Source organism: Falco naumanni, chromosome 7 (genome assembly GCF_017639655.2).
Source record: "Falco naumanni isolate bFalNau1 chromosome 7, bFalNau1.pat, whole genome shotgun sequence".
NCBI lineage: Eukaryota > Metazoa > Chordata > Aves > Falconiformes > Falconidae > Falco > Falco naumanni.
The window spans coordinates 23,400,195-23,427,475 of NC_054060.1; the positions used below are offsets into that span (position 1 = coordinate 23,400,195).

General features: G+C 39.7%; 1 protein-coding gene across 3 annotated transcripts in view; it reads left to right on the forward strand.

Moving 5' to 3' along the window:
- The window catches only part of TMEM266 (transmembrane protein 266), an 86,660-nt gene that overhangs the window by 31,986 nt on the left and 27,393 nt on the right, over positions 1-27,281 (forward strand). For 2 of the 3 annotated variants that reach the window (XM_040600506.1, XM_040600508.1), the window contains 3 exons: positions 9,741-9,895; positions 16,092-16,165; positions 25,888-25,944. In XM_040600506.1, coding sequence (XP_040456440.1) covers positions 9,741-9,895; positions 16,092-16,165; positions 25,888-25,944 — 286 coding nt within the window. The remainder of the gene's footprint in view (positions 1-9,740; positions 9,896-16,091; positions 16,166-25,887; positions 25,945-27,281) is intronic. The other variant, XM_040600509.1, reaches the window with a different exon arrangement.

Sequence of the window (27,281 nt, forward strand, 5' to 3'; positions counted from 1 at the left end):
ATTCAGAGCTTTAGTTTGTATGTCTCAATGCATTTTGGCTGTTTATGTTCAGCGAAGTCCCAGGACCGCACCTGCCTTGTGGGAATGGTGGCTTCCTCCTTTCAGAAGCACTGATCTGCAGCTGATGCCTTGTGAAAATTAGGAGCAGAGCTGAGCTCAAGAAGCCCAGCAGCAAAAGTAAAATACTGTCCCCATACTACCTCATGGCTTCATTGGGAATATATCTGGTTTTATGAATGTGGTGTAATTTCTTTCTCATGGCCTTGTTAGATGCGACTGGCTTCCACCTGAGTAAGAAGGAGATAGGGTGGGTCGGATGAGTTTGGTACAGGAACTGACAGCTACATCTTCCTCATGTATGAAGAGTGGTGTGGGAAGGGCAGCACAGGAGGTGGCAGAAAATATCTAAGTCCCTGTAGTTTCTGCCAGCATCCATATTCGTAACTGTGAAGCTGTTACCCCAATGCTGCGATACAGGTTGCTGGTGCAGATACCAGAAGATGCTGCAAATGCTGGAGAGTACTAAAAGGTGATGTAGGACTCATCTTCCCCTCCCTGTCAGTTTGCCTTGTCACAGACTCCAAGTGTTACCTTCTGTATCCTTTTCCCTGAGAATTTCAGGGAAGGTGCCAACCTGTATGACCTGCATATATTCTGTGTGGCTCTGTTACTCTAGATCTGTACCTGATCTAAGCAAGTTGTAGTCATTCTAACTGCAAGGCTTTGCAGCAGGAAGGTCTGGCACATCCTTGTGCTTGGAAAGTGCTGGGTTGTTGTTACAAGCTGCATCTATACATGACATTATGGTTTTCAACATAATTGTCCACAATGCCTAGTTCCTGACGTGGGTTGTCACGCTTCATCACTAGTATGTCTCCATCTCCATGTGCAGAGCAATGAGAGAGACATCAGCCTAGAGATGGATGAGTAGGCAATAAAGGAGTCTTCTGATTTAATGGTTTGGTTGTGTGCACCCCAAGGCTTTCCTCTAACTTTCCTTCTTCAAAGCTAGAAGATGGTCAAGGTCCAAGCACAAGTACAAATTTAACCAGATTGCTAACTGGAGGAGCTTTTTGTTTCATCTGAGAGAATGTTTCCCTCCATGAAGCCAATGTTAATAGGCAACTAGGAATAGGTGGGTCATAGCTCAGCCCCTGTTGTGTGCCTAGAAACTCTTGGATGGCACCCGACTAGCTAACCCCCCCACAAAGAAATGAAAAAAGAAAGGAACATTATGGTCTGCCTTTTGCTAGACAGACCATATGTAAACTGACCTTCCCATGGCTTTAAAGATACTAGAATAAAGAAATCTTATTTTGTGCAGTTTGGGTCTTTATTATATCAAATGCTCAGGGCAGTCAGTTCCCATCTGTCAGTGTTGTTGAAGGGATTTTGTGGACTGTTTGAGCTGGTTTTGTCAGAAATTTAGTTTACAATGCTGATCCCTGTGCTAAGCAACAAAGAACGAACTGCAGATTAGACTATGCATTAAGCCTGTCCCTGAAGTACACCTGTAAGTAGTGAAAAGGTAATCAGGCAAGAAAACCCTTTCCACTCTCCCAGAAACCCTCAAACAAAATGTGAAATATGTTGTCTTCTCATGTGGGTTGAGCAAAAATTCTTTTCTCTGTAGAGTTCCCAAACAGGGAAAGTACAAAGATTTACATGTTGGAAGTTGGTTAAGTTGGATGGATTCTGCATTGCAAATATTCTCACTCATTATAAATCGTGTGGGTGGGCTGGCATTGCCGCCTTTGCACGGAAGAGGAGCAAGGTACCTGTGGTCACTGCATGTGGAATAGGAGGGATTCCTGCACCTGGCTTGCTTCCTAGCTGCAGTGGGGCTGATGTGCCTGGTGTTAATAGAGCTATCTATGGGTCTTACCCTTCAGAAAAAGGAAATTTTCTGATAAATGCTGACAATATGTCGCTAAAACATTTTGAGCTTTATGTGACTACGGCAATCTCTATTTATCTCTTTTCCATCCTGTGTAGCACTGTGAAGAAACAGGAGCTTAGTTCTCAGGTTCAATATGAGTGAGATGTTCATTACTTCCTAGTCCTGCTGATCTGCCCTGCAGTTAACTCCTTGGAATTATTCTTAGATATTGCTGCTGTGCACTGTACCCTATGCTTAGACATTGCAGAAATGATTGAGGCATAGGCTGGAGATGTGTCTATGAGAAATAAACTGATTCAAAAAATGTGCCTTGGGTGCCAAGAAGAACAGACGGGGTACACTTCTAAAATACCTGTAACAGATTAGGTGATACTTGTATACAAAAAGCAGCAGCAAAGTTGCCGATTTTCTTTGTTTCTGTGAATTTACTGGGGAGGCTGTGTCTGCACTGAACGCGGTTTGCATGAAAAGAATATGTAAACGTTCCTTTGAGGAGACTAATTACTCAGAAAGCTAAGGAGGTTTTTAGATGTTAACATTAGCTTTAAGTGCCACTCTTAATTCCTTTTTTTTTTCAAATCAAGTATTCTGTTTTCCAAAAAATGCTTTCTCTCTTCTATTTTTGCGTCAATGACCAATAAAAACGATGGGGAATGAAGAAAGTGGTATATCTGTGCTAAAGACAAGTAGGGATAGGGAAGAGTTCTTCCTATTTTTTTCTTAAATTCCAATTAGGAGGTATCATTCACACAATAAATTATAAAAAATTTGTTACAGACAGTTGCACAACAGGCTGTATTCTTTTTGTGAATATGCAGTTGTGCTGTGAGCCTGCCTCTTGATAAAGAACTGTGTTTAATGGGGGTTGGGAAGCAAGGGGAGAGATACACCGTATTGAAATTATTTGGTTTAGATTGCAGATCTTGAATTTTTATATATTACACAAATTTGAAACTTGAAGTTGCTTTCAAGTACTGTGTTTTACATAAACAGCTGTAAAGGTTTGGAGTTCATAGTTAATGTGACGACATTAGCTGTAAATAGTCATGGCATTGTAATTTAATGATTTATGATTGTCTGTTAGTAGCTTTAGATTTGTTTGGTTGCAGCTAGAAAGTGCATTAAACGGTATGAATATCTGAAAAAAGAAAATTATAGGGAAGGGGAGGAGAGAGAGAGAAGGAAAAAAAAAAAAGGAAACCAAAACTGAACAGAGATTTGCAGAGATTCGGAAGTTGACACAGGAGAGAGTCATGAGCTTTTCATTTTAAATTGGTTGCAAACCTTCACTGATGAATGTATTCACTCATCTTGGGAGAAAAGGGTGTCTGTTCCTTCAGTCTGTCTTCTGTAATTGCACCCAAATAGGTGCCATTATTTCTGGGTTTCATATTCATCTTTCAGGTTTTATTTTGGTTTCTGAAGGTATATTACCTGTGTTTTCTACAAAGCTTAAAGGTGCTTTAACTAAAAGAACTCACATGGATGAAGTTCTCATGCTTCCCTTATATTCTGCTTTTCTTGTCTTTACCTGGCAGCATAATTTGAAAATAGTCCCTTTTCTGAAAAGTTCTGTGCAGCTCATGCAGATCCTGGAGCACATGATGTTGATACATGGTGAATAATGAGGTCCAAGCTGGAGTTAAAGTGCAAAGGTTTTGGAGGGCAGAACTATTTCATGATGTGAGCAAGCTCCCTTGTATTTACAAAAGTGATGTATGTTTTTAGCTGCCAGCCAGTCTGAATCCAGAAAGATGGTGCAAAATCCTAACAGCAAAATAATGAATGAGACTGTAGTGCTGATTTGTTCTTTGTGCAGTACTATATCACTGCTACTCTCTGTGCTCTGGTCCAAAACTAAGACCTGCACTGCAGCAGAAAATGAGCATTCAGCATGACAGAACCTGTGAGGTGACCAGCTTTTCACAAGAGAATACATGAAATTCTGGGTTACATTACAGTGATTTAGAAACTTCTTTTTCTCTACAGATTCTGTGTTTTTCTTTGTAAATGTTGTTTTCCAGAATAGCTCATTACTGTGTTTACCCTAGTACCTAAATCCTTTGAGTGTGTCCCTCTAATGGGTTTTATCAGCAACACCAATTGGTAGAGGGAGCAGTAATATAAGTTAAAAAAAAAAAAAGAATTAATTTTCTAGCTCAGTGATTTTCAGGCTTTTTGGATTGTAGATCTTTCTGTATTTTTCCAACAAAACTTGCTTTTCCCAGATACTTTTTGTGGGTAGAAATGTAGTTGTAGCCTGCAGAGACCACTGTTTGCGAAGCTTTTTATTGGAGAGTAGAAAAGATAGGGATCTAATTTATCTGGCTCAACACTGGAATTAATTGTCTAAGTGGAGAAGATATGACTTGGTGCAAAAATTGAAAGAGGGTAAGCAATAGGACAAAGGAGAAATATGGAAAGGAGGAATATTAGTCTGCAAGGGGAGTCCCATGACAAGGTCATCTGAGTGCTGGGTAGCAGTCTAAAAGCAAATCAGATGTTAGGATTCATTAGGAAAAGGAGTAGAGAATAGAAGAGAGGCTGCTGTTGTACTCCTCTATATATCCAAGCCTTGCCCGTGTCTTGAACGTGAGTGTACTTCTGGTCCCTGTCAAAAAGGATATGGTAGATATAGAAGAACTGGAAAAGATTCAGAGGAAGGCTGTGACCAAAGATGTGCTGTGACTTCCATTGGAGATTACTATGTAAGCTAGGACTCTTCAGTCTGGAAAACAGAGGACTCACATGAGGTTTGATTGAGATTACAAAATCTGAGACACAGAGAAGTTTAACATTTGACACCCACCCACCCCACCCTGATACAGGTGCTAGGGTATATTATTAATAGATTAAGACCCAGGTCAAAAGAAACAAGAAGAGGTTTCTCTTTTCACAGAGCGCCGTAGATGTGTGGAACTGCGTTCTAAAGGATGCATGGCTGCTAACAGCTTATCTAGCCTTAAGGGGAGGTTGAACAAGTTTGCGGAAGAGAAATTCATTGAAGGTTACTAAATAGAATCTGAGAAACAGCATCTGTCTCAGGAAGTCACTGAGTTGAAAACAGCTGGATGCTGTGAGGGTTTTAAGGGGAAGTATTGTATGTTTGCTGTGTTCTTAGTCATCTTGAGACATCTGCTCTGGCCACTACTGGAGACAGGATACCAAGTCTTTGTTCTGACTTAATATGGCTGTTCTTATGTTTCTTAAATGTTGTTTTTGAGCACGTTGTTAGTATTTCACTAAAGAATTTAGCATAAAAAGGAAAAGCCTGATAAGCAATTTTCTGGTGAGAGGAGCAATATACCAAGTAATCACAGGATGTCTGTGACCAAATGTTGTGATATACACCTGTAAAGAAAGCACAAAGCAGAAAGTACTTCAAATAGAGCTGGGCTGCATTCATGTAATTAAACCTATTCCAGAATAATGTACTGATCCAGTTGTCTGTATTCATGTGCAGAAGAGACTACTAGGACAGTTACAGAAACTCGCTGTTCACAAAGAGCATGGGCTTTACTTGCATTACATGAGTGGAGGCCATCGCTGTGTATAAATGCATCATGGACAAACTTCCAGTAAGGAAGAACAACTAATTGAGTTAACAACATCTGCATAAGAACAAATATGTATAAACTGGCCATATGTGAATTTAGGCAGGAAATGGGGGAATCTTTATTGCCATTTGAGCAACAGTTTTGCATCAGTCCTCTGAGGAATGTCACAGAGTTTGAAATAATAAAACTTCTAGGGGAAAAAAAAAAGGATGAGGGAGCTCTCAATAGTTAAACTTCTGTAGTTAATCTAAGCTTGTAGGAGAAGTCCAGGAAAGGGGTGCCAAGCTCTATCTGTTCTTGGAGTTGCTCAAGGCCTCCAGCTGCTACCTGTAGCCTGCTGCGAGGCTCTGCTGTCTTTTCTGTCTCAGCCAGATTTTGTGTTGTTACTGAGCCTTTCTGTGTTCCTGTTACTTCCTGACCATGGCCTTTCTACTCCTTCAGATAGTGATTTGGATCTCATCCATCCTTCTGTTTTCTGATCTTAGCCATCTTGTGAGACACAAACACTTGCTGTTTAACCAAAAGAAGAAAGAAAAAACACACAAAAATATATTTTAAAAACCCCACAAAAACCTCAGGGTATAAGGTATAATGCAGATTTTGGGGTATTTGTTTGCAAGACCAGAAAATAGAAACAGTGACAGCTGTTAGCAGCTTGAACAAATTGTTTGTAGTGGTTCCTTGCTGAATAAACATGTTAAACCTTTCCCAGTTTTGCCTTATGTTCTTTTTTCCAAGCTGTTTAATAATAAAACTAGCAGCGATGATGACAGATTGTTTTTCCACAAAGCCATGTGTGAAAGTATCTTTAAAAAGAATTACCCCGGCAATAAAATTCCACTAAATAATTTTAATATCTCATAACCAAACTTTACAGCCTGTATCACCATCAACAAGAAATTCCCATGCTGCTAGTACACTTGTTTATTTCACCCATGCATTGTGAGAAAGGTGAAAAATATTCCTGTTGTAGAGATGGAGTAACTGAGGTACCCAATGAACCTGTTTGAAGTTATGCAGTAAAGTTGTTTTAAGAGTTGTCTTAAGTCATACTATACTTGTATCCATATAGTGCATGGTATACAGAAGCAACACAGGGCACCAAAATAAGTTGTACTTGTTCTCTGAACAAAACAGGGCACCTTTTTTCTTTCTTTTATTTATATATATTTTTATTTTTGGTCTGGAGTGAGGGAAAAAGGTGATTACTTGTATAGGCTTAGTATGTAATCTCTTCATAAATTTGAACTGTGTACGTTAACTTTTTTCTTTAAGGTCTGTGCAGCTGGGTTTCTAATCTGAGCTTTAAACTTAGTGTAGCTTTGCAGAATTGCAGAGGAAATGGCCAGGATTTTGAAGGTAAGTTTAAACCACACTAATTATGGGATTATTTTTTTTCCTCTCAAATACCAGATTTCTCATCCGTTGAATGGATGAGCCCTTACACATCAGCAGGGAGAGATACCACTCTACTAAGGCAAGTTACATGGTTGAAGGAGTTGAGGAGATTTGTGTACCAGGAGTCAGTGTGGTTAGCATGTCAACAAGTATATTTAAAATACATTTCTACTTGGGTTATAGTTCCTTTTATTATTTATGTCTGTCCTTTACGAGGGTAAGAAGTAAAAAAAACCCAAAAACCAACAATCCTGTATGACAGAGTCCTGATCTTGCTTTGGAGTGTAGAAGCAGCAGGGAATGAGCTAGTTAAGCAGCATCCAGAAAAGAAACCATCCAGTGCTCCTTTCAGAGCATAACGTGGTTGTTAATGTCAGTAGATTCAGAGGACTTGGAGGAGGTCTGGGAAGAGGTCTGCTAGGCAGTGATGTGAAGATGCTAATCAATGTCCATTTGTAGGACAAGGATTGAACAAATGCACCTTGGTGTAATAAATTAAGATATGAAACTGGAGGTAGCTTTTCAGTGCTTAAATTTCAAACACTTTTATGTCTTTGAAATCAATGTATTTATTTTGTGAGTGATATATATGTGTAAACATGCAGATGATCTATCTGCACTTGATGTTTGAAGTTAATTGCTTTTTCGAATCATAAACTGACAGTTTTGTTTTGAAGCTTTTTGGAATCAATGGAATATTACTACCATACAGATGGAATAACTCCACATTCTTTAGCATTCTATAAGTAACTGTTAGCTTGAATAATGATTATTGTGGCTATATGTAACGTGTGTTGAGTATCACAGTTAATTTATTCTTACTGGTAGGTACATTTGGTATATTTGAAAATCTTGACTATGTAGAGCTTTTAAAAGAATGTACTTAGGCCCTCTGCTGATCATTCTGAGAATAGGAAAGAGGAAAAACTGCCCTGCAATATTAAAACACTGGAAAAATGAGTCTTTTTTGAAAAGGGAAGATAAATGTAGGGAGAGAGCAGAACTAAAAACTGTTCTATTTAAACAGGGCCATTCCCTGGCATTATTTTCAGAAAAATCTAAAAAAAAGCAACCCCACCACCCCGCCCCAGGAAAAAAAACCACAAAGTCTGAAATAACAGTTGCAGTAAAGACAAGTTATCCTCTTTTGAGATAATATAAAGTAAAATCCATTAAAAGATCAAATTTGCAAAAATTACCTATCCCAATGCCTTTTTCCCCTTTATGTTTTAAACATACATATTTTTAAAACCTAGTGCATTCTGTATTCAGGCTAGAACCATAACAAAGTTAAACTAAGGGCAATTTCCCGATAGTAGTGCTTGTCAAATCTTCTCTGAAGTTTTAAGAGTCAGTTTAGGCGTATTTCATGGTCAAGTAATCGGGCATCTTGAGTACAAGTATTTAGTCGATATGCTTAATTCTGAGAAGCTGCTTGAAAGTGTCAAGTCTCTGAGCATTACGCAGCATCACTTTCTCTCTCATTTTTGAGTGTGGTTACGTCAGGGAGTGTTTTGTAATATTTTTCCAAGTGTTTGAATATATCATGAGTTACTGAGTCTAGAGCTGGTTTTCTGGAATTGATCAGTATCATTATATCACCTTGTACACCATTGATTTGTGTGTATTGACTTTTCAGTTCGGACAGTGCCATTACTGCACCACACTTCTGTGTGCTTGCAGCTTCTTAAACTCTAGTTAATAAATCATGTCAGCTCTTCATTAGCTAATGTGTATTTACAGAGCTTTGAAAATATGAAGTGTCAGGCAAGCATCAGAACTTTCAGAGGTGAGCCAATAAAAGAACATTATGAAACACTGTGATGAGAAACCATACAGTACTGTATCAAAGTGAAACTATGGGGGGATTTTAGGAGGGAAAAAAAGTATGAGTGGGCTTTATGCTACTTTACTCCTAGCACAAATATTTTCAAAAGAAAAAAAAATTTTTTTTTAAACAACTCACTTGAAATGTGTATCTGCATTAGCACACTACTAGTGCAACAATTACTGATGCATCAGCTTCCTTCCAGAGTTCTGTCCTTGTAGCCTCCTTGTAGCTCCCTTCATCTTGCCTTGTCTTGTTCCTCCAAACAATTTGACCTCATCTAAACCAGGTTTGGGAACAGTCCCTAGCATATGCTGTCCCCAAAACTGAGCTACCCTAAAGTCTGGGGAAGTCGTTTTTGGCCTGGTGCACAAGCAGGTTGGTGAGAGTTAGACAACTAGACGAGCTAGACAGCCTTGGCCAGTGGCTTGACACTTTGCCAGGCTGCATACAGATATAGGTGTAGCTGTGGAGTCACTGAGCTGCTTCAGTGTTTTCCAGATTCCTATTGCTCTTTTCTGTGATGTCATGGACTGATTGTTGCAAACCAAATTTGGCAGTGCTTGTCTGATTTGTCACATGCTACAATGAGGATAAAGGTGCACAACCATAAAATTAAGTAGCAGAGAAATTCTTAAAAAACATCATTGGCTTTTAACCTAATAGCGGAGTCCTGCTGTGCCTTGGTACTCACAGATGTAAGGGAACGCAGCATGTATGTCAAAATAAAAACACATCAAAAAATGACAGGAAGAAAGTAGAAAAGTATGTATGATAATTAGGGTTGTGTTACTCAATACATTGAAAGGTATTTGAACACCAGTACACTCCAGAGGGTTGAAGAGACGCACAAGATCCCCAGGGTGAAGTTGTTTGTGAAGTGGTTTTCTTGGTAAAGAAATCAATGAAATTGAGTTTTGCAACAACTTTGTATTATTGCTGAGTGTATCAATAACAACAGAACTTGTGATTTTGAGTTCACTGCTTTTTAGCTCTCTTCCTTTTTCACTTCTTTTCTTTTCTTTTCTTGTTTTTCCTCTTAATTTTATTTCCTTAGATCTAACTGGCTAAAACCGTGCTGTGGGAGACGAGCAGCTGTGTGGCAGGTATTTTTGCTCAGTGCAAGTCTCAACAGTTTCCTGGTAGCCTGTGTAGTATTGGTGGTGATTCTTCTGACTCTGGAACTCCTAATAGATATAAAGCTTCTCCAGTGTGAGTAGGAGGATTTTTTTTTAATTTTTTAATTTTTCAAATTTTTCTCTTCTTTTCTTTCCCCCCCCACCCCTTTATATTTTTATATTTGGTGAAATAAGGCTTAACTTGCTGGGAGGTTTTTGAAGTGGGGAGGATTGTGGGGATTTTTTTTCCTACCATTTAAATGATTACTAGTCTAGGTAAGAAATGTGTTTTTGTGGAACCCTGGTATAGTGAAGTCAGTCTCTTCCTTATTTTGCTGACCAACTTCAGTATAGGACAAATTTTCAGAGGATACAAGCAGAGTGTACATGCAGAGATCTGCACATACTGCTGTTAGTACTTGAAAAGGTCTGTCCTTTATGAACGTACTCTGTATACACAGAAGAAAGATAATTTGTGCGTCATTAATCTCTGATACTTTTCACATGCATGTAGATAAACAGAAGTGATGAACTTGCTAGTGTATTTGGCGCTATCTGCATGATTAATTTACTTCTATTCAGGTGGGTAGGAACTGCAGTTATGTTTTCTATCTTATGTACTGAAGTGATAAAGATTTCCATTCTACTTTGCTAATACACTGGGAGTCAAATAATAGCTTAAATGGAGTTTTACTGTATCTGAATTCACTCTACACAGGTTCCACAATGGAAATTGTAATGCTGCTGTTTTGCTTCCCAATTAATCTTTTTTTTTCTACTGCTTTTTTCCTCCATTCCCCTCCCCTCCTTTTTTTTTTTTTTTGCTCTTGTGATACAAAGCTGACATGAATACGAATGCCAGCTGCAATTTTCCCTATGCTAAATGTCAAAGAGCAGCCTCTAGCATCTCTGTACAATCTCAGATATGTTGAAATGACAGTGGTGGGGTTCGGTCAGTACCATAAATGCTGAATGTATAACATGGGAGAGTCATGGTCTGGTATCTTCTATGGCAACTTTAAAGTGAGCAAACAAACTTCTTATTCTGTTGCAGTCCTTTTATTTTTGTGATTTGTCTATTGATATTAGTGGAGTTAGATTTCAGTGTAAATATTGCAATTATATTAAGATTAGTTTAAGGGACTTTAAAATTGCTGCAATTATCAATATAAACCCTATAAGATGAATAAATGACTACGCTGTCTTTCCACACTGTTGCCCACCATTTACACCTCTGTTTACATATACTGATTGGAGCATGGCCACTCCGTGGCAGTTATATTTTTTGTAGTCTCTGGTGAGTTTCCATTTTGGATGAGGAAGCCTAGAATATGGACAAATCTTCTGCTTTCAAAAAACTTTAGGAATGCTAATTATATGGGTGTATGTCCTTAAAAATTGAATGAGGAAGAAGCTTTCAACAAACAGAAAGATGTGGCACCTCGAGAAATATTATGTAGAGAATTGTCATTTCCTGTAGATCCAGGAGTTTAAAATGGTTTCTCTTGATTTCTGTTAGATTTTTAACACAGTTTCAGGGAGTCTCCTCTGGGAGCGCCTGCTTTCTTACCATTTATTTTCTGAAGAATCTTCTAAAGAAGGCTTTATTTTAGGGGTCATTCCTCCTCTATGTGTCTAGTGCATGTTATAAAAGCTCTGCAGCTTACACCTTGTGCACGACCTATAGGTGTTTGGTCAAGCCAGATGATCTCACTGTTCAGAGGCTGCCCCTGCCTGTATGTCTCAGCACCTGAGAAAGGAGCCATTCCACTCTGTGTTGCTACTTTGCATTTTAACTAATGAACCAACAAATCAGCCACCTTGCCTTTAAGTTGAATACGTTCTGTTTTGTTTTCAATCAGATGAAGGCTATCTTGGTGGGACTGGTATAAGTATTGTAGTTGTGTCGTATGAAAAATGTGGGTCACTTACATTAAAGTTTTAGAAAGTCATTAAGCCACAATTCTGTTTTTTTTTCAAAAAATGTAATTACAGTTTTAAATGATTCCTTATTCTATATGAAATCAACCAATGCACTAGAATGTTACGGCACATCACTACCAATTTTTTTGATAACAAGTGCTAATCCACAATTATAGATTGTCATTACTTATGGAGCCTCCCCCCCCCCCCCCCCTTTTTTTTTTAACTGATGTTTTCTTTGGCTGTGACATTTTGAGAGCATGATTTTCCTCTCATACTTTTAGGGCAGTCTTTGCTTGCACTGTGCACTTGTCCCATACAGCAAACTGTCAGTACCAGTGATGGAGACCATATTTGCAAATGTTGTAGGTCACAGACATGAAAAGGACAGAGATCTTTTAGTGTATTTTAGCACAAAGCATATTCATTCTGGAATTAGAAACCCCTGAAAGCAGCAGACATATAACAGGTCTTTTATTACAGGTCTCTGTCCTATAGTCAGCTTTTTTAGTTCTATCTTTAAAGCTCTTCACACGCATTAACAAAATAACATCTCAGTATCTTGTGATGTTTTGCAAATGCAGAAATAGATATGTATTAAGCCACTTGCACCTCATTAAAAAAAAGATCATGGCAGGTTCCAATCCCCACTCCTCAGAAATACAGACCATGCTGTGTCCCTTCCTTGTCTTCAGTAGTTTTGGGGGAAAGCAAGTCAGGAAACTATCTTAGTATTGCCTTTCTTCTGCAATCAACTACAGCAGGTGTGTCTGTAAAAGGCATCAGGCCTTCTGGAAAACTGTGAAGCTGAAAAGTTCTGCTCCTGGTCATTTGATTGCTAGATCGGGGCCCTTTGTGAGTACATGCATAGCTGTGCAAAGGGAGCGCACAAGGCAGTGCAGCAATGCCTCAGCAAGAGTGGGTTCAGGGCTTGCCCAAATGGTGCAGTGACAGTCTGCTCTCCTTGCAGAAGCAGTATAGTTTGTACCTGCCAGGAAATCATCAAGAACAACATCCACCGAAAGCAAGCACTGATAGGATGAGCTTCTGTAATGGCCACTCAGGGTTTGTCAGTGTTGTGGTTTAACCCCAGCTGATCACCGAGCACCACGCAGCTGCCTGCTCACTCTCCCTGACCTGGAGGGGTGGGGAGGAGAATTGGAGAGAGAATGTAAAACTTGAGGGTTGAGATAAGAAAAATCTAGTAATTAAAACAATTACAAAATTTAAGAATAACAATAATAATAGTAATAGTTACAATGAAAAGGTGGGGAAAAAGATAAAATCCAAAGGAAAAGGGAGAAAGGAAAACAAGTGATGCACAGCACAACTGCTGACTGATGCCCAGCCAGTCCCTTAGCAGCAACACCCTCCCCACCCCCCCACCCCCCAGCTAACCCTCCAAGTTTATATACCAAGCATGACATCCCATGGTATGGAATATCTCTTTGGCTGGTTCAGGTCACCTGCCCTGGCTGTGTCCCCTCCCAGTTTCCTACACCCCTCCAGCCCTCTCGCTGGCAAAGCCCAAGAAACCAAAAAGTCCTTGACTGAGTATAAACATCACCCAGCAACAGCTAACAACATCAGTGGTTATCAACACTGTTCTCACATCAGAGCCAAAACACAGCCCTGCACCAGCTACTAAGAAGAAAGTTAACTCCATCCCAGCCAAACCCAGGACAGTTAGGATGTATTCTTCATCCCTCCTCTCCTGGATATACATTTTGAGAGGAGATGAAAGTGAGGGAGAGGGGCAGGAGGTGGGTTGACATGGGCTGTGCTCAGCATTTTATACTGAACCAGCTTCTTCACAACTAAAAAGCATCTGGATTTGATCTGTTTCTTCCCTGTAGCAACAGACAAGCAAAATGTGAAATAAAGCAAAACTTTTGGGCTTTTAGGTTAAAATTTTGGGGGAAAAAAGTTTACAAGTTCAACAAACGTGCAATTCTGTTCCAGATAAAAGTGGAAGCTGACTAGCTTAGGTGCTTTCTCTCAAACTGAATCCCAATGATGTATGTGGACCACCACAGAGCAGGGAGGAGCACCTCTCGGAGAAGACCCTGCTCCCATTTTTGTAGCTTTTCACGGCAGTTTTGAAAAGGAGTATTTTGGAGGAGGGAAATACCCAGATTCAGTGTATGGGCTAGCGATTCAGCTGTTGTACAAAAGCTTCCTGCTTGGAAGGATTTTTCAAATTTACTGTTTTCCTGGCAATTGGATGGCGCGCCGTCCGGCAGCGCACCCGGTACTGCCACAGCTGGTGCGCCGGGCGACACCGATTTCCCCCCACCCCCCTGGCTGCTGTATCGCTCCGGTCCGCTAGGGGGCAGCAAGAGCCCTGCGTGTCGGCAGCGGTTTGGAAACTGCCTGCAAACGGTTTCCTTTTCTTGTTCTTTATGCCACCCTTTAAAGACAGTGTCTTGGGAAAGTTAAATATATTCTTTTTTGCCCAGTTGTTTCATCTTTAAGTGGTTCTGCTGCTGCACCACAGCAAACCCTCTTTCATCAAGCACCAGATGAGCCTCAGCTGTGACAGTTCCAGTGGCAGCCCATACTAACAGTTTTCTTTGCATCCTAATGTCTTCCTACATCCCTTCCCGTTTTAAACAGTTTTAATTTTAAAATAAGATGCTTTATTTAGTGCATGCCCTGTATGTTCTTGAGACTTTAATTCTGCCAGTCTTGCATCTCTATGCACATATTGATTGCCTTAAAGTTTGCTGTTACACAGTAATTCTTCGAAACTGCAAGACTGCATAGACTATTTTGATGGCTTCTGTAGGGATGGTTGACTCACAAATGCCCTGTAGTAAAGACAGAATCTTTTCTCTTCATTCCCTTATTTCAAACTTTAAAGCATGTGACCTTCAGAGCAGGAGTTACTAGCAGTTCAGATACAGGACCCTTTCAGCTTCCTGTTTTTGTCAGAAGTGAAAGGAACTTTGATCACAGAATTTCAGATGAACTTACTTGTTAAAGGAGTCCTCCAGATTTCAAGAGATTGATTTAAGAACATGAAGACAACCCATATATCATAGGGCCTCTTATGCAGTCTTGCAGCAAATTTGCCTTGGTTTATTTCATTTAACTTATAAGCAAAATAAATTGTATTGAAGGAAAGGCAGATTTAATGCCAGTGAGTGCCTGTGCAAGGCTTAAGTACTCTGTAAAACCATACTTTTAATGAATGCAGGGAAGTTTTCCTGAGCATTCCTGCCAGTCAGTTCCTGAAAGGACTTTTGTTGAAAGTCATTTCACTTTGAAAGTGGAATAACTGCCTCAACATTTTGCATGCGTAAAGAGTACCTATATGGGAAATTAGTATGTAGAATCCAGAGTTTCATAAACTAGTATTTTAACTTGCCCTTTACAGACTTATTTTTGTGGAGGAGTTTGCAATGAAGTGAACATAACTAACTTTAATGGTCACTGTCTTTCTGAAAAAGAGCGCTTACAAAGGAAATTATGAATTAACATTTACTTAAACTGGAATTTTATTTTGTTTAGCGTAGCTTTTTTGAGTGTTCTTATAGAAACTTCTTTAAACATAAACCTGTCCCTGTGACAGCCACGTTTCCTGAAACGCTGCACAAAACCAGTCATGTTTGCTGTACAAATTAGAATTGCTGGTATTTCACAAGCTCCTTAAAATTAAGGCATTAAGATTTGATATTATTAACAGTTAACAATTACATTGATTCTTTCTGTTGCTTCTCTTGCTGTAGTTTTTCTGGAGTCAAACTTGACTCTGAGGGGAATGGGGTGCTGAGCTAGTCAGAGCTGTTCATGCCATGTCCGGAAAGCTGTACAAAAGTCACCCTATTTATTTATTTAGATGATAGTAATGTATTTGGAAGCCCAGTTTGAGCACTGTTTTTTAAGTACCCATTCCAGACAATTAGCAATCTTCTGAGCTGAGTTGTCAAAGACTGAATACAAGGAACAATGTGGGGATAGTAGAGCATTCTGTCTCCTTACAGAATTCTAACTCTGGACTTTTAGGTATACTGGATTTAGTCACACATCTTGGACTAAGGCAGTGCATGGAGTGAGAGCACGGAGCAGTGACAGAGCATCAAAGACCTAAAACGTGTATGTTATTGCTTACCAGCAGTCCTATCTGTAAAAGCTCGAATGAACAGCTGCTGTGGCTGCTAACATGTTGGCCTGAATTAGGGTGAGCAGCTGACAGGGCTGGAGTTTCATGTCCCTTTACATCCCATCCTTTTTCTGGTACTTCCATTACAAAATGTAAGAAAGGAAGTTTTACCCGTGTCTAAGTTGTAGCAGTACTAATTATATTAAACCGAAGTTGCTTTCTGCTACTATAATGATGCTTCATTGTATTGTGTTAATTGCAGTTTCAAGTGCATCACAGTTTGCAGGAATAATTCACTGGATCAGCCTAGTCATCCTGTCTGTTTTCTTTTCGGAGGTATGTATAATCAGTCTTTCACCACATACAGAACTGCAAAGTATTTTTATGCTGTCACTGGAATTAGTAAGAGTTTAACAGTAACTTGACTGTGAGTAAATGTAGCACAGAGTACTTTAAGGAAAAAAAACACCAAACCAATAGTTGCCACTCCTACACAGCAAACAAAGTAACACACAAAACAGATTAGCACTCTTTGTCAGTTGCCTAGAATTGGTAAGGAAACATGGAAGATACTATCTTGCAAATTGTAATTTGAAAACTACAAAAAAAAAAAATCATCTCCGACTCGCTACAGGTGCAGGACAGGACTAGTTTCATCCATTTGTTCTCACAGAAATCTTTTTAGTGTCACTGGGTATAAGGTATAGGAATAAGATATATTATTCAGGATTAAAGATCCACAGAGCTTTTTTGCAAAAAGATCTGTTTAAGAATGAAGTTATCGCCTGTCACAGTTCATGTAGGTAGTGTAGATGTTCTAGTAGATACAGTAAGAGAATGAAACAAATGGTGAATTTCTTTGCAAAACTTTGAATGAATGCATGCATTGGAAAAGGCTGTAATCATGATATAACAAATGACCAAATTGGGATAATACGTTATAGTTTTCAGCTTTATTCCAAAAAAGAAGTCATTGATATTGAGACATCTATACTACTCCTGAAAATCCCAAAATTATTTTTAAGGCTATTTTTTCAGGTCATGGTGTATTACTTGTCAGAAAAGAACACATTTTGTTAAGTTGGAAGACAGCTTGGACTTAAATATTTTAAAATATTTTTTCTAGTTTCATGGGAGAAAATATTATCATCCGAACAGATGTTAGTCTTCACTCTGTGGTAAATGTAGGTGAAGGTTAAAAAAACAACCAACCAAAAAGACCCCAAACCAACCCACCAAAAACCAAGGAGCTGTGATATCTGCAAATGATTTGATAGATCACTTGTGTTGAATTCATACTCACGGTATTATATACCTGCTTTTTTCCATGGTTCTATTGATGAAATACATTTGTTTATGTATATTACTTTGTATTTCTACTCATAACATGGATTTTTCTAGCTGGTGTTGCCAGACCATCAGTGGGCACCTTCTGAAAGGATTCCTTTGTAACAGACAGGGGTCTCAAGGCTGCTTTGCATCCTAGCCTTCTGGTGCTGCAGTTGCACAAATAGATGTGATTACCATCCCCATCCTTTGACAGTGTGGGTTGTAGGATTCATGTAAACCAACTGAAAAAAAAATCTTTAAACAATTAAAAAAACTTGCAGACTCTTTCCTTTGTGAATTGCACATCCTAATTCTCAAAGACTCAAGTTTGTTAGATGGAGTCCATTCCATGTAAAAAAATACTTCCCTCTCTCCCCCAGAATCTATCTTCAGTGGGGATTAGCACTCTGGGGCTCGTGGTAATCCTGAGCTTCCCAACAGGATCAGTTTGTAACTCTGCTACTAGCAGCATGGCTGCACATGCATGCTCACCTGATCTTCATCACTTTCTGGAGCTTGTTTCACTAAAAACTTCTGTGGTCTGCAGTTCCCTTCTACTGGGGTGTAGTCTCAGGTTCTGTTTTCATTCACTTGTACCACCAACCACTCTTCTCAAACCCTGATACAGTACCTTGCTCCTGTATCTCTTCCGTAGTTCAGTTCTTATGCTGATAGTGGTTGGTTGTGGCAGTGCAGACAGATCCTCCAGGCCAGTACTCACCTGTCTCAAGGAAAAAATCAGTTGTTTCAGTTCTGCTGAGACAGACTACCCCCTTAAGTGGATGAACTGGTTCAGAAGTGTTTTGCAGGAAAACAATAACAAGAATACTTCACAGAGCCAGAAGTGGTTGCCTGACTCATCATCCTCATTTAGGATCTGTGCTGGCTTTTCTCCTTCTCTCTGTATTAGGTATTTGGAACTACTTTTCCTTGTCTGCTTGCTGTTCTCATTTTTTATAAACCTCTTACCACTCACTTCATTATCTGTTTCTATCTTCCAAAGTACCTTCCTTTGCCTATTCAGTTATGGTTTGAATTTATGCCGAAGAAGAATGAGGCCACAAGGCAGCCACGGAAAGTGCACGGAGGAGGGTAAATTTTGGAGTATTGGTTCATTTGGCAGCTCAGTCTTTGGCTGGGTTCAAGTAACAGAGGTGGCTCCACCGAGCAACTGGATGTGCTTCAAAGACCACAGGTCTGGAAGACAGTGAAGGTACCTTTCCTACTGCGATTGCTGGGGCTGGCCTTGTGCCAGGTTAATGAACAACAGCACTTCTGGTTGCATTGAAATGCATCTCATCAAAGGAAAAACAGAGGGTTTATTTTTTTTTTTCTCATCCAAATCAAAACTTTTGATTTTCTTCAAGAGCTTATGAACTATTGCGAAAACTGCGGATCGCATGGATATTTTTTTTTTCATCCATCTTAATTTTATTTACTGTTCTTGTGCCTTCAGGGGATTTTTTGCCCTCTGATTCACAATACCATGAGTCAGCTGTCTTTGTTTGGAATTACTTGTTGAGAAGATTGTGTGTTAATAGTGAGATTTTGCAGTCTGTGACTATCCATGCTGGGATGATTTTCCAGAGATGAGCAGGCTTAATTTGTTTGCTTGGATATAACAGGCAATTGCTGAGGATTGATTAGTCCTTCAGTCAGTGCCTTTTTCCTGCAAGCAAGGATTCAAGGTTTCTGGTGTTCAGAAAGGGTTGTTTCCATAGCAAGTATCATGTCCTAAGCTTGGATGTTTGTTTATTCTGTAGTTTGCTTCCATTAGTTGTAAATGTAGATACACAATTCTTTAGAAAGGCCTCAACTCAGAATTAGAGAGCAAATAATACAAAGTTGTGAAAGACTACTTAAAAACCAGGAAACTTTCAGCACAAAATCTGAATGTTTTAGAAAAATATGACTGATTAAAAGCTGCTGCTAGAAAGGTAATCGCAAATAATTACAATCCTATCATGTTGGAGTTAAACAAGCACTGGCTTTCTGCTTGGTTAAAATGGAGGGGACAAACATGCCAGCAGCTGGCAAATGTTAACAGAACAGCTGCCAACAAAATTAAGTAGCTACTGTCACAACATCTTTCTGCTCCTTCTATGCTTGTGTTATAGCCACAAGCCTTAAAGGAATTTATTGCACTCTGTTAATTTTATATTCTCTGTCACTGTCTGTGACTTTCCAATGTTAAAATGTTCCTTATTCAAGTGAAGTGCACATCAGTTTTTTGCTTTTTTTCAAACAATTAGAACAGGATTTACTAGTGGTGTTGATTGTGTATGTTTGTCTCTGTTTACATACATCACTATGATTTGTCTGTGCACCAAATGTTACCCAGATGTTAAGACAGAAGAGAAGAGAAAGACACTGGGGGGGAAACACCAGTACCAACAGCAAGGCAAGGCCGGGGTTACACCCTATCAAGAGGGCAAATTCAGCCTTGGTAATAGTTGGCTGAGAAAAGGAAGATGGGGAATGTCACAGTGTTTTGGTAAGTGGATTGGAGTTTGCTTGTATTTTAATAGTCTTATCACATTGCCACAAATATTTGATTCTGTAGCTGTTGTTCAGTTCTTCTTTTCCACTAAGACTGATGAGACTGTTTGCGTGCAAGAATTGAGTTCTTTGATATTAGTTGTTTGCATTGCTCTGTATGTGCTTCAGTCAGCCAAGCACTCAGGCATTCTGCTAGCTTTCAGCACTTGAGTGTTTCCCTGGGAGTAACCAAGTCTTCTGATGTGCTTAAAAGTTAGGCAGTCACGGAATTGCAACTTTTTTCCTGCATCTGCGTCCAAGAAATAATTTCTCAAATTGAGTAGAGTAAGTCTGGAGTCCTAGCTGATAAAGAATTTGTTTCGTTAGCTATGGCTCACAAGCGCATTTCAGATTTTCGCTTTCAGGGGAAAAAAAAACAACCCAAGGTTTTCCTCATCCTATGTGTTTAAAGGAAGTATTTGTAGTAGTTTGACACTTTACTCCTTGTTAAAAGCAGTCCTTGGAAGGAACACAACTTGCTAAGGAAGAGCCTACTACTAAGGTTCTGTTACAAAAGAAAAACATCCCAAATGACAGAGAAAATACTGCCTTTCTCATATAGATTTTTCATAACAATAATTTTATATTAGAGAAATCAGTTATGGGTTTTTTGTTACATTTTTTTCTGAGCTTTAAACAGCTAAGCAGAAAGATCATAATCTTCTATTAATTCTATAAGTCTTCCATAAGCTATGGCTTCTTTTGTGGATATTTACTTTCATTCAATGTGCACACAACTTTTCTCATGGTGCATAAATGCACTGCATTGCTGGCTGTGTATGTTTTGATTTTTAAGGGGGTTGATTGGGGGATCTAGAAACAAAGGTATGGATTTTATATACTGATTTATAAAGGTTAATTTAAACTTCCTTCTTTGCCGGTGTGTAAAAAATAAATATTTAATATACTGTGCAAATTCTTTTCTAATAATTTTTCTTGCTTCACAAAAAAGGAGTTACCAAGGAAAATGGTTTTGTGGAAGTCTAGGAATTTAGCTAGACACCTTCCTGAAATGCCAGTCTGCCAGTGTCATTTCCAAGAATATACCTGACCTATATGGTGTGCTCTGTCCGTGCTTCATCTGTGCTTTCATCTCTTGACAGTGACAGTCCAGCACCTTTTACGTGGTGCAGTTCAAAGACAGGAATTGGTGCTAGTGTAATCGGGCCCGGAGGGAACGTCTGATGCAGGGTTTTTAAGAACAGTTCTCTATCCAATCTGCATTTACCTTATGGTAGTGCACTGTGTCTCTAGTAAGCTGTTCCTGTTCCCAAAAAGCCCTTCCTAATCCATCCAGAGTTGTCAGTTTAAAATTAATTATTTTTTTCCATATCCTAAGAACAGGTATTACGGGAGAACGGAAGAACACATAGACCTGCAGTGTTTATGCATTTGGATCCTGTATCCTATTAGGGTAGTATTAGCTGTAGTCAGTGAAAAAGAATAAAGAATATACTGTGTTCATGTCTGTGGGTGTCACCACGCTTTTGCAGTTAATTATTTCTCTGTGACCACATGTGCTAATAGAGCCACAGCAGTTACAGAGCACAGTACACAGGGAGTGTTTTGTACTGGGCAATATGCGGAGTAAGGTCAGTAGTTACGTGTTGCCTTTGAGAGCTTGACGGAAGAGGAACCACATGAGGAGGATGCCTATGCACTGGAAACAGGAGATCTCAGTTTAAAGATGCTGATAAGTTCTTCCGTGCGCTGGTGGGCTGGGGGTAGCGTGCGCCAGAACAGCCAATGCAGGGTCTCAGGATGGGCGCACCAGAAGATAGCAAGAGGAGATTCTTTGAAGGAGGGAATGAGCTAAGGCCTCTGTGGAGTGACCCAAACCAGTGAGGTTATATATTACAGTTTGGGTACAAGGTGTTCTTTCTGGGAAAGGTTTCAATAAATACTTTATCTTTACAAGGTATACCCAAAAGGCAGAAGCTTAATCTTCAGAGTTTCTGTACAAGTCAGAGTTAAAGATACTCTGTAACAGATAGATTGGTTTTGTAGCAGTGGAAGGAAGAAGGGCTCTTCTAAAGACACCTCTTCCACCCCACTCCCTCCTCCTGTCTGGTGTGCTACCACTACTCCATCTTGAAGTGCTGAGTTGCTCTCTTTGCTGTTAGCTAAACCTGGTGGGCCTGCTTCACCTCCTGTGCTGCCTGCTTTGGATCTCTTTAATCTATGGACTAATTTGGCACAGTGAGTCACTGACTAGTAAATTGCATACTAACTGCAAGCAAGAAAGTATTTAAAATTACCTAATGCACATTTGCAGTCAGCTGACAAATGTAGCCAGCTCGCACAGATTGTGGGAATTCACACGGGTGGCTCAGCAAAGGACTTGACCAGGTTTCCCTTAGAGAGAGAACTTGCAGCGTCACACAGTGCTTCATAAACTTCACTGAGGACACTTAATGTAGGTCAGACAACTGTGTTGTCACCAAGGGATACTGTCAACTTCAAAATTACATTTCTGTCTGAAAAAGTTTAAAATTTTACTTCTCTTTGCATTTCCTGCGAGTTAAAGAAGTTAACAGAAGTCTTCAGTCGTTTCCCTTTTATTAGTGCACTGGACAGACTTTTATGTTATAGTTTAGCTTTTCTCGTAAAACAAAAAAGGTACAACCTTTGATACAACCAAAAAATCTGTATGTTAAGGACGTTCTAATTGAAAGACTTCTAGTCAAGAAATGCTAAAGCATTTTTTGCAAGTACAAAAAACAAGCTGGCAGTGGCCTTTAACAGAAGCGTACTCCCACTGATATTTAATGTTTGCTTTCAAATCTATCTGTCCCAAAATGCAGAATGCCTGTGTAATGCAAAACTATGTGTGCGTTTGCTACAGTGCTGAAAAATGCCTGCACATCAGTAGGAAACAGCAGTGCTGCTCCATTTTTTCCCTATTTCTTCTAGATTCTACAGTCTACAAATGGTAGAGTTGTGACTAACGTTTATATTTTGTCTGTGATGAACAGTTTGCAATTCTCTCCTAATTCATATGCGTTTTTTGGTTTGGTACATGTACATAGGAAGCTTCCTGGATTATTGATTTCTGTCTCTGTTTTTTTCAGATTCTGCTACAGGTTCTCATTTTTTAGGTTCTGTACAGAGAAAGTACACAATCAAATGCAATATGTATTTGTTTGAAATATATTTTTGATTGTTTAGGGAAAGTACTAAGATGTTGTTTAGAGGTAATGCCAATGCTTTCATTTCAGTCAAAGTATGATATTGAACAGTCAGGGAGATTTGCTCGGTGAAGTCCACGTTTGCGTGGTTCAGACTCCTCTGGGTAAGAGTTATGGCAGCAGCAGTGGATGTATCTTGTGCTTTGTACGAACAGAGGGAGAGTAGAGGAAGCTAAACCTAGTTTGGTGTTGCTGCTAGTGAAGACTGGCCAGTGAGTAGTAAGTGTATGGCACCTGTGTCTCCAGACGCATGCAGTCTGTGACTTTCGAAGTCATGGTACTTTTCCCCAGGGCACCAAGGAAAAGCTGCCTGACAGTCTTGTCACTTCAGTGACGATGTGGGCTTTTTTTGTTAAGAGTGACATTGCTGATACATATCTTTAAGACCTTCCATACAGAACAAGTGTTTTTTAAGCTTAGCCCTTAGCTGTGCCCAGTTTGTTCTGAAGAGTGCATCTCAGATGGGGAGCTGGGTTCATTCTGCCCTTACACTCCCCCTTCCCACAGTGTGTCTGCTCTAGCTAGGAGCAAAGATGCTAATCATCAAGGTATTTTTGTGAAGAGGAGACCTGTCTTCCAGAGGTAGCACCAACAACCATTACTGAATTAAATTATCTGCTGAGTAGACTCGCAGTCACTGCTGACTTGTGCTGATTCACACCAGCAGACTGAAAATGGAAACATTTGTGCTAGCTTCCAGCCCCTGGAACTGCTCACACCCATTAACATGACAGCAGCACAGTCTGATTTAAACACTGTGATGAGGAATTAAAAAGGTAGAAAATCCTTTTTTGTGTTCCCTCAACAGCCCCATGTTAAATCATATTTAGGGTTGTGAGACAGTGTTTCAAATCTCTTTGTGCAGATACACCTTATTTCAGTGAAAATACCTTTGTGCACACCTATCCAAAGGTCAAAAGATTTTAACCCTCAGTTACTGTGAAGGTGTTGAGTGTTCAGCCATCATTTAGTTAGTTGACCTAGCACTTCATAAATGCTGCCTAGGCGTAGAAGGAGCCAGGTTTCTCTATGCTGTCAACAGAATTGCTGTAGGAAGGGTAGCATCCAAGCTTTAACGAAGGCACCTCTTCTGCATTTCCCAATGTCTGGCCGCTGTGGAACTGGCTGTGGCAGCCCTGAGGGTAACAGATACAGCTGAACTCACAGGCTCACCAGTAACTTGTGCTTAAGTTTTGTGGAGCTTCTCAGCGGGGGAGCAAGGGAGGTGCTTACAGAGGAGCTGGGATGGTTTTGTCTGAAAGTATTCTGCTCAAGGCCTGAGTTGAGGCTGCAGGAGTGCCTTAGTTTTACAGCAGCATGTGTACTTACACGTTGTGTTTACATCACATCATGCTGGTGAATTTGGGGTCATTGAGGGATTTGAGGAGCTGCTGTTGTATACCTCTTCCTCCACATAGAAACGTCGAACATATAAGTTAATAAGGAAATTGCTGTGAGCTTTATTCCTAACACTGCATTTGTAAAATGCTTTGGAAGTAAAATGTTCTTTTTAGGAGCACAGACCAGCAGCATTAACAGTTCTTGTGTCTATGTAAAGTCTCGTAATTTTTTGTAGAGGAAGGAGAGCACTGTGCTTTCTTTTCTGGCTAGTGACTCCCTTTCTTAGCCAGACTTGGCCAGTGCTCCTCATACGCCATTTCTGAGTAAGCGTTGGCTGGTTCACTTTCCTGCTCGTTGATGGTATGAGGCCGGGGTCTGAAAGGACCGTATCTCCCACAGCAATGTCCCCCTCTGCGAAACAGGATTAAGTGCTGTTACCCAGGTTTGGGCCAAGATAGAACTTGGTACAGTCATCCTGGGCCAAGTCAGGCAATTGGGCTCATGGGGTTTGGCAGAACCACGCACGGGAACACTACCGAAAAACCCAGCGGTGTTCTGCAATTAGCGCTGATATGTTTGGCATAAATTCAGAGTTGGTTGGGATTTAATATATTTGTATTTGTAATGAAGAAGAGATATATATATTCATCAGAGTAAGTTTTTTCTGCACAATGCTTGGCATGGTCACCCCTCACACACAGGCCTGCTGAGCTCTGTCATTAGTACTGTTCTGTGATGGAGACAGTAGCATTTTGATCTTCTTTGCAAGGCACGCAGCTGCAGTTAGACTTTTCGTGCCTGTACAGTCTGTCAAAATCTGACCTTGATGTTGCTGTTGGCAGAAGATGTCCCTACCAGTTACGCTTTTATGTGAATTCAATTTCAGTCATTAGTTGGATGATTGATTTTTATTTTTGCATTGCATTTTCCGAAAGCTGAGTTAAAAATCAGTAGGAAAGATGCCATTGAATTTTTAAATGGGAATTCACCATTGGTTCATTCTGTGTTCGCTCTTTATTCCTCTTTTCTAGCTACTGCCGCTACGTATAGCTGTTTTACTTTGTAGAGGAAGATCACAGAGATATTTTTCTCCCTTATCCTGTGACTTTCTGGGAGGTTTCATAGTAGGCCAAGAGCCCTGTACTCCAGAGGGGGAGAGTAGGAGCCTCTGCTCTTCAGATTGACGAAATGTCAGTTTCTTTAGGTATCAAGAGAGGGCAGTGCCTCCTCTCTTTTCTTAGAAAATAGTAAGCACTGGCATATCAAAGATGGCAAGAAAAGAGAATCTTCCCCCATTCCAATTGAGGGGGCCCCACAGTGGATCTTGTATAGGTTTGGGTCAGGGGTGGGGTGGAGAGGGATGGGTAATCTAAATCTGACAAGTCTAAAAGCGAATTTTTAGGAGGATGGAAAGGCTGATGAACATTTGGACTGGAAACTTGTTTATGGAAGTTTCACTGAGTCAATATAGTGGTTGGAAAGCAATACCTGCATTTATAATACAGAAGCGTAGCTTTTCTAGATCCTTACTATTATTCGGAAGAAATGCATAATGCTTAAATAAAGACAAAAAATTATCCCCTAAACAGATAAAAGACTAAATGTTTGTCTAAAATTACAAAAACATTCATCGTCTCTTTTCCCCCTAATCTATTTTACTAGACTATTTTGAGGATTGTGGTCCTTGGCATATGGGATTACATTGAAAACAAAATAGAGGTAAGCACTCCTACTCTTTGTACTGTTTTTGAGACACACACAGTAAGAATATTCAAACTGCTTTGGGTAGCAGTTTGTTTGTTGTAGACCTGATGCAATACAGTATCTTTTAACTCTGATAAATATGCACATTCTTCTCATTGCATGCAGGTATACATAGCTGCATGATGTCGTCTCTCTTTACGTGAGACACTGAGAAGAGTGCAATATTTGGAAATATTTTAAGAAAGGAGGGATTGTAGCATTTTTGTTATTTGTGTCTCTTTTGTTAGAGTTGTGCTAGTCTGACTGTTGGTACTGCCACCCTGGGATAATGAGCAACACAAACTTTCTGATAAAAAATCGTGGTTTGGCAAACCCCCCAATTTTGTTGTGAATTTTTTTTTTTAATTAAAATCAATTATGATAAACATTGTAATTTGTACCTCAAATTAAAAATGAGGTAGAACGTGCATACTGTTGCAAAGGCAGATAAGGAAATACATGTGTTAGAAGCAACACATAATCCTAAACTTAACAGAAATCTGGAGATCAGAAAAATTAAAAGCTCTTTCTTGGTACCAGTCTGATAAATTAGTACTGCATAGGATGCACCAGAAGAAAAAATGGGTTTTCTCGGTCTAGAGGCTCACACATTTTAATACTAAAGTTGTAAACCTTTTAACATGTTTTTCAGAAAAACTGAAGTGAAACTTAAATTACTGATTCAGAGACTCATTAGTGAGACTTAATGCAGCAATTTCTGATAATTCATTTTGGTAATTTGAAATGGAGTCATATTGTTCACTGCCCATGAAATGGTGGCAGTAAGAAGTGTTTCTTTTCAACACACTAAATTGTTACGCACAATTCTGAATGTGTGGTGCTTATAAAAATCCGTCCCACTTCCTTACGCAAACCATTAATCAATGGTCTTTGGCAGCTGGGAAATGTCTCGGTGGGAGTGAGAACATGGTATTTATTCTTTTCTACCCTGCTAGGTGAGTGTAGGGCAGGCACACCACCATTGTCAGTTTGCTCTGAAATTTATTTACTCACACGTTTCTAATACTTTGTACAATATTATTTTCTGATCTAATCCCAGTGCAACGAATGTCATACAAATCATTCTGAATAGTCCCAGTTGTCAAAATCCTTGGAAACCTAGCTGCTCAATAAAGGTGAGAGCAGGGAGTCTTTCTGTCTTGATGCACAGCCGTTCCCACACACATTGTGCAGTCAGGACGTGACCAAGAGCCATCAAGTCTCTTTGCTCCATTGTTTTCTACTTGTCATCTTGATCTCTTCATTTAGACAGTGAGATCTATGGGCAGGGGCTGTATCCTTTTTTGGGATGA